The sequence below is a fragment of the Dipodomys spectabilis genome, unplaced genomic scaffold (genome assembly GCF_019054845.1).
Source record: "Dipodomys spectabilis isolate Male_0828 unplaced genomic scaffold, ASM1905484v1 ptg000173l, whole genome shotgun sequence".
Classification (NCBI taxonomy): Eukaryota; Metazoa; Chordata; class Mammalia; order Rodentia; family Heteromyidae; genus Dipodomys; species Dipodomys spectabilis.
In genome coordinates, this window is record NW_024870850.1 from 4,029,626 (window position 1) to 4,037,710 (window position 8,085).

Sequence of the window (8,085 nt, forward strand, 5' to 3'; positions counted from 1 at the left end):
GAGGGAGAACAGCAGGGAGATGGCTTTGATCAAGAAGCAGTGTATGCCTAAAAAAAAAAAAGTGGATTCAAAGGGAACTTTCTTGTGAAACTAATTAAATATAGTTGGGGAACGTGTGTGTGTGTGTGTGTGTGTGTGTGTGTTTTAAGCTTGGTCTCAGGGCCCGGGTACTCTCCTTGAGTTCTTTTTGCTAAAGGCTAGCTAGCACTCTACCACTTTGAGCCGCAGCAATACTTCTGGGGTCGTTTGTTTGTTTGTTAAGTGGTTAATGAGAGACAAGAGTCTTGGGACTTTCCTGCCAGGGCTGGCTTTCTTACTGTGATCCTCAGATCTCAGCCTCCTGAGTAGCTAGGATGACAGGTGTGAGCCACCAGCACCCAGCCTGAATGTAGTTAAAAATTTAAAAACAAAAACAAAAACATTCTCTACCCATAATGATTCCAACAAATGGGTTTCCCTTAACTGTCTTAGTTAGGGATAGAGGTCAGTGATCTGTGACCAGCCTTACACCTGGGTCCTCTCGCTTCCACAAGCCACATGGAAAGTTCTGGACATGGGGAGGGGTGAGCTAATTTCCTGTTTCTTTGCCAAGCTGGAGAGTCTATCCTGGTTCCTCAAGACAATTTTAGCTCTAGGTACAAACAACAGAAACCCACTTTCCTTCCCCTTTGTCTTTGCTTAGGGGTGCCCTGAGCCCCTTTCTTCTTTCAGTGTATGTATGTTAGTCCTGGGGCTTGAACTGTGTGCCTACCACTCTACCATGTGAGCCACAGCTCCATTTCTGGCTCTTTGGGTGGTTAATTGGAGAAAAAGAGTCTCGTAGATTTTCCTGCCTGGGCTGGCTTCAAACCATGATCCTCAGATCCTGAGCTTATTTTGCTCAAGGCTGATACTCTATCACTTGAGTCACAGCTCCACATTCAGCTTTTTTGTGTGCTGATTAATTGGAGATAAGATACTCACAGAGTTTCCTGACTAGACTGACTTCAAATTGCGATCTTTCTGATCTTGTCTTTTTTTGTGTTCTTAAGAGCCTGCTATATCTGCAGGTCTACCTCTTTCATAAACGTTGGAAGAATGTTCTCTTACTTATTGTATATATTTTGCTGTTGCTTCAGCTCATACCTCTTCTTCTATGCTTATTTTCTATATATTTGGTCTTGTCATGTGGATCTTCCATGTTCTAATCATACTTCTTCTTCTTCTTCTTCTTCTCCTTATTATTATTATTATTATTATTATTATATTGGTTGTGGGGCCTGAACTCTGGGCCGGGGCACTGTCCCTCAGCTCTTCAGCTCAAAGCTAGCTCTCTATCACTTGAGCCACAATTCCACTTCCAAGTTCTTTCTACTTATGTGGTGCTGGGGAATCAAACCCAGGGCCTCATGCATGCAAGGCAAGCACTCTACCACTGAGCCACCTTCCCAGCCCCTACTTATTATTTTTAATTTATTGTTGTCTGCATGTTCTAATTCGTTTTTACCTGTTGTTCATGCCATGATATTATGTCTTTTTGTGTGCCTGTCCTGGGGCTTGAACCCAGGGCTTGAGAGTTGTCCCTGAGCTTTTTGCTCAAGACTAGCCTCTACCACTTCAGCCACAGCTCCATTTCCAGCTTTTTGGTGTTTGACTAGAGATGAATCCCATGGGGATGCATGAGGACCAAGGAAGAAATAGAGTGAGAGAGAATCAGCCAGTGGAATAATGAAATGCTTGTATGATGACTCTCTGAGAAAGCTGAGAATATATTTGCTTTATGTTTCCCCTCTTGCCCTGAAAATTAGATGTTCCATTCTGGAAGAGACAGGAATGCCATTAAAAATAAGGTCTGAGGGCTGGGAAGGTGGCTCAGTGGTAGAGCGCTTGCCTTGCATGCCTGAGGCCCTGGGTTCGATTCCTCAGCACCACATAAGCAAAAAGAAAAAAGCCGGAAGTGGCGCTGTGGCTCAAGTGGTAGAGCGCTAGCCTTGAGCTGAAAAGCTGAGGGACAGCACCCAGGCCTAGAGTTCAGGCCCCATGACTGGACCCGAAAAAAGAAAAAAGAAAAAAAAAAATAAGGTCTGAGGTAGAATGGTGAAGATTGAAAACAGCTATTAGTATCTCATGAGGGAAAGAGCCGTATGTATTGTGAATTGACAAAAGGAGCAGGCTTTTGGGTTTTTTGTCAAGTGTGGGGCTTAAATTTGGGGCCTGGGTGCTGCCTCTGAGTTCTTTGCTCAAAGCTAATGCTCTACCACTTTCAATCACAGCAACCCTTCCAGTCTTCTGGTGGTTAATTGGAGATAAGAGTCTCATGGATTTTCCTACCCAGGCTGGCTTTGAGCCTCGATCCTCAGATCTCAGCCTCCTGAGTAACAGGTGTGAGCCACTGGCACCCCGCTACAAGGTAAATTTATTTTGCTAATTGATTTGCTCTAATTCTCAGCGTCATTTCTGGCATATGATAGGTGTTCAATATTTTTTGTAGGAGAGACCACACAGACGTAGAGTACAGCTAATAGAAAGTCTTTATTACCAGCCTGGACTACACTGCCCAGAAAGTGAATTGCCAAGCTTGACCTCGTGGCCTCTTTGAAAGCAGAAAACCCCACCTCCTCATTTGCTCAGGGATGGAAAGTCCCTAACAGTTCTTTCCTGCAGGTGCAAGTCAAGCGTGAAGTGACAGAAGCTAAAACAATGCTGTCAGCAACGCATCAAGGGAGGGCCACAGGACCCACTGATTATCTCTATGATTGTTATCTAGAGACCATAAACGGAACAGTGGACAATGGCTACATACAACTCTGAATGTCAAACAACAAGGAAGTAGTCTTATGGGTCAGGATACAGTCTTTTCTTTAAGATGGAGTCACACAAGCAAAATGGAGTCACTGAAGCTAAGAGTAAACTCTAAGATGGTGAAGTTTGACAAACTCTATGACAGAATAAGGGTTTAGGTTTTAGGATTTTTGTGGAGTTTTTTTTTGGGGGGGGGGGGAATGGGAGGTTGCTGTTGGTTGTGGGGCCTGAACTCTGGGCCTGGACGCTGTCCCTCAGCTCTTCAGCTCAAGGTTAGCGCTCTACCACTTGAGCCACAGCACCACTTCTGGCTTTTTTTTCTGCTTATGTGGTGCTGAGGAATCGAACCCAGGGCCTCACGCATACAAGGCAAGCCCTCTACCACTGAGCCACCTTCCCAGCCCAGGGGTGTGTGTTTTATTTGTTGTTGTTTGGTCGACTCACACTCAATATCTGATTATTTGGCTCCATGGCTAGCGATCATCACCTGAGCCACACCTCTAACACATTATTATTATTTTTTTTTTTTTTGTCGGTCGTGGGGCTTGAACTCTGGGCCTGGGCGCTGTCCCTCAGCTCAAGGCGAGCGCTCTACCACTTGAGCTACAGCGCCACTTCCCACATTATTATTTTTTTTATTGTGTCTCATTATGTTGCCCAAGCTGACCTGCAACTTAGGCTCAAACTAGATCTGAACTCCTGCCTCAGGATTCCCAGTTGCTGGGACTACAGATGCCCGCTATGGCACCTAGTTCATCCTCTGTGTGTGTGTGTGGGGGGGCGGTGTTGATATGAGTCTGAGGACAAGGTTTGGCATGCATGACATCATGTCTTTATCACGGTGTCCCTTTGGGGAAACCTTATCCTCCTCCTCACAGAGGAGGAGAAAGCAGAAGTTTCTAGAAGCCATATACTACTTACAACCCCACCCAGCCATCCAGTAGTAGGCCAGCCCAGTCCAGCATTATGATTGACCAATGAATGGGTTCCTGTCCTCAGGAATTAAAAGAGGAAATGGGAAGGAGGTGGAGGCTGGAGTACAGGCAGGAACTACATTTATTCCTACCCAAAGCCAGGCAGTTGAACCACCATGGACACTGTTGGATATAGTAAGTGGTCCAGTGGGCCCGAGGAGGTCCCCATAGGTATGATCCATAAAATTGTTTCATTCACCCCCTCTCTTTGGTCCCTCTTTCCTAGTGTCTTGGTTTTAATGGGGGAGGGAAGGGGAAGAGGCAGGGGACCCAGGATATGAGTGCAGGAAAACAACAACAACAACAAAACCACAGCCATAAGACCCAGTTAGTCCAAGATCCAAAGAAAGCATCGGTTGAGGGCTGTGTGCCTGTAGGTGAGTTGCTTAACTTCTCTGAACCTCAGTCCTGGAGGAGCCTGGAGACGTCTATGTTCTACTAGGGCGCTGGGGACGCTGGGAAAACTTCAGACAAAGATCTTTCTTCCTGGCCCTGGCTCTCCTGGTAGCCACAGTCCTGTGGGCCTTCATCCTGAGCATTCTGACGTCAAAGGGTGAGTGGTTTCTGGGTTTTTGTTGTCGTTGTTGTTCTGGTACTGGGTCTTAAATCAGGGTCTGAGGGCTGGGAAGGTGACTTAGTGGTAGAGTGCTTGCCTCGCATGCATGAAGTCCTGGGTTCGATTCCTCAGTACCACATACACAGAAAAAAAGCCAGAAGTGGTACTGTGGCTCAAGTGATAGAGTGCTAGCCTTGAGCTGAAGAGCTGAGGGATGATGCTCAGGCCCAGAGTTCAAGCCCCACGACTGACAAAAAAAAAAAAAAAAATCAATCAATCAATCAATCAATCAGGGTCTGGGTGCTGTCCCTGAGCTTTTGTTGCTCAAGGTCTGTCACTCTACCGCTTGAGCCACAACTCCATTTGGAGATAAGAGTCTCATGAACTTTCCTGCTTGGGTTGGCTTTGAACCTGGGTCCTTAGATCTCAGCCTTCTGAGTGGCTAGGGTGGCAGGCGTGAGCCACCAGTGCCAGGTGCGAATGACTTCTAAGTGAAGGCAGGTTGTATCCCTTCCCTCTTGGGGGGGGGAGGGGGATGTAAACCTGCCACCTCCCTAGTGCCGGGGTCTGAATGTGAGTGTTACCACAGGTGTGCCCAGCCTTGTGTGCACATGATGTGCACCTGTGTGGGTGCATACCCCGGTGTGTTTCTCACATTGTGTTCTGCATGTTTACCTGACCCTCGCAGGCCTGGGTGAGGTGGGTCCCCGGGTCGCCTGGCTGTGCTTTTAGCAGCCTCTCTCTGTAGCCTCCACAGAACGCACAGCGCTGCTGAGCCACCAGGACGTGCTGAGGATGAACGGTGAGTGCAGTGTGGTGTCACCTGGGTCCTGAGTGGGGGGGGGGCTGGTAGGGGGCGGGAGAGTGGGGATGGGAGACCTGGGATCCTGAGACAGGGCAGAAGTGTGGGGGTTGGGGGGAGTGTTCCCTGAGTCACCCCGGGTGACCTGACAGTCATGATGCTGTTTGCTCCAGTCTCTGAGCAGAGTGTGATGCTGGATGCCTTGAAGGAGGAAGTTGGAACCTGCAAGAACTGCTGTGAGGAGGGGGCGTGGCTGCTGGGGGCGTGGCCCAAGTGGTGGGGGCGTGGCTCCAGCAATGGGGCGTGGTTTAAGCTGTTGTGGGTGTGGCTCAAGTGATAGGGCATGGCTTAGGTAGTGAGGGCGAGGCTCAAGTGAGGGTGTGGCTCAAGTGCTGGGGGTGTGGCTCAAGGATGAGGGCGTGGCTTAGGTAGTCAGGTAATAGGGAGTGTGTCTTAAGTGTCAGGGCGAGTCTCCATTGATAGGAGTCAAGTTCAGCGCCTGAGATCCTGCTGAGCAAACGGAAGGCCCTGAGTTCAAACCCCAGTACCCTCATGAGGGGGCTTGGCCAATGGAGGCTGGTGGAGTGAGAGGATGGGTCTCGGGATAGGCTGATTGGAAAAGTCTGGTGGGGACTTGGGTGGGCTGTCTCAGAAGTCCAGCCCTGCTCCTCCCCTTCCCACTCACACTGCGCTGTACAGGTTCGTGGACTGAGGCGGAGCTGCACACTGCCCTCTCCGAGCTCAGAGGGTTGCACGTGAAGCTGTTAGATCTAATGGGCAACGTGAATGAACTACAGGAGCACGGTGAGAGCCTGTTGTGCTGACCCTTATCCTGACCCTCATCTCTGACCTCTGACCCTCCCTACAACTCCTAACCCCCAAGGCAAGGCTACGCCAGTGGATAGACGGAGTCTCATTCACCTTCAGTCTCCTGTCCCTAAGCCATTCTTGATCCTGACACCCACCGTGAACTGCTCACAGAAGTCTTGACTTTTCCTGATCCTAAGCAAAAACAAACAACACACACACACACCAACAAACCTGATTTTTTTGATCCTACAGTGGCCCAGGGCTTGGCTAAAGCAGACAGGGACCGTGAGGACATCCGCACCAAGCTGTTCCAGAAACTGGAAGCTGCCAAATACCAGAACGGTGAGGAAGGCAGGGAAGAGGAGAAAATGGACCCTGGGGGGGGGGGGGTGAGGAGGGCAAGGGGTTCTTCAGCCCACCAAACCACAGCCTGGTTACTATGGCTCAATACCCTGCATCGTGAGATCCAGCACCCTCTCTGTCTCTGCTCAGAGAACACTCGAGCTCTCTGATCTTCTCTATCCACAGGCTCCTGCGATCAGTGTCCCACATCATGGCTAACTTTCCAGGGTTCTTGCTACTATTTCTCAGAGCAAAAGGCCACGTGGAAGGTGGCCCAAAACCACTGTGCAAGCCAGGGCGCGCACCTGGTGGTCATCAGGGACCTGGAAGAGCAGGTGTGTGGAGAGGAGGGGTGCGGCAGAGGGAGGGTGGCCTTGGGTGGGAGGGAAGTGTCAGCAGATCAGATCGATCCCTGCCAGCTCAGACCTTTGCTCCTTTCCAGGACTTCCTGAATAAGCACACTCGTGGCCAGGGGTACTGGCTGGGCCTCAGGGCCGTGCGCCTCCAGGGCAAGATTCAGGGCTACAAGTGGTTGGATGGAGTCTCGCTCACCTTCAGGTGAGTGGAGAGACTGGGGCGGGGGGGGGGGGGGGGGGGGGGATGGGAGTGGGGGCAGATCACACACTGCAGCACATGTGCTTTTAAGTGTTAACTCAGAGACTTCCTAGCTCAGGTTAGATGTTTAGGGGTGTGAAGGGTAGACCCCAGGAAATAAGTCTTAGAAAGATACACACAGGTCCAAGCTCAAGTTAGGGTGTATAGGACAGATCCAAGCAATAAAAAGGCTAAACTCTGGGGAGGAAGGAAGGAAGGAAGGAAGGAAGGAAGGAAGGAAGGAAGGAAGGAAGGAAGGAAGGAAGGAAGGAAAGAAGGAAGGAAGGAAGGAAGGAAGGAAGGAAGGAAGGAAGGAAGGAAGGAAGGAAGGGAGGGAGGGAGGGAAGGAGGGAGGGAGGGAGGAAAGGAGGGAGGGAGGGAGGGAGGGCAGGCAGGAAGGTAGGCTGGTCCATACCCAACAATAACACCCACCTTCCACCTCACCACTACCACACCCCTTCTTCCCCCCTCCCTCCACCTCCCCTCCCCAATCTCCACAGCCACTGGAACACAGGGGAACCCAACGACTCTCGCGGTCAGGAGGACTGTGTCATGATGCTGCCCTCGGGGCTGTGGAATGATGCACCATGTAGCAGCGAGAAGGACAGCTGGATCTGCAAGAAGAGGGTTAACTGCTGACCCTGCCCAGTGTCCCAGAGCCACGCCCACTGCTGAGAGACACGCCCACCACCTGGAGCTGCTTCACTGTCTGGAGCCACGCCCACTATCCAGAGTCCTGCCCATTGTGCAGGGTCATGCCCTGTGTCCAGAGCCACGTCCACCATGCAGGGCCACACCCCCTGCCAAAACCATGCCTACTGCCGTAGACACCCCCTGCCAAAACCATGCCTACTGACGTAGATAGACGCGTGTACTTGGCAGATTTGGTTTGCACATTCGTAGAGTTCACTACCAAAGATTTGTGTGTGTGTAGTGGGCTTACACTCAGGGCCTGGGCGCTCTCCCTGAGCTTTTTCATTCAAAGCTAATGTTCTAGCACTTGAGCCACAGCTTCACTTTCAAAGATCTGTTTTCTATCTATCACGGTGAAAAAGCCACTGGGCCCAGCTAAGCCCTGTCTAGTCCTGACTCCTGCATTAGCAATCTCTGCTCCAACTCGAAACTTTCCCTAAATTCCTACTTAGCCTAACTTCCACCAATTCCAAAAATCACAGCTCCCAGGTTCTGGTCATCTGACCCCACCTCTCTTCCTAAACAATTAGGAT

At 50.4% G+C, this 8,085-nt stretch overlaps 1 protein-coding gene across 1 annotated transcript; it reads left to right on the top strand.

Moving 5' to 3' along the window:
- The first annotated feature begins 3,871 nt into the window (after nt 1-3,871).
- On the top strand, nt 3,872-7,725 carry Clec4g (C-type lectin domain family 4 member G). The gene is made up of 9 exons (XM_042693972.1): nt 3,872-3,926; nt 4,162-4,308; nt 5,060-5,113; nt 5,287-5,349; nt 5,813-5,917; nt 6,176-6,265; nt 6,452-6,600; nt 6,708-6,823; nt 7,360-7,725. Exons 1-9 carry the CDS (start codon nt 3,872-3,874, stop codon nt 7,496-7,498), a joined length of 918 nt encoding a protein of 305 aa, XP_042549906.1. The 3' UTR covers nt 7,499-7,725.
- The last annotated feature ends 360 nt before the right edge of the window (nt 7,726-8,085 follow it).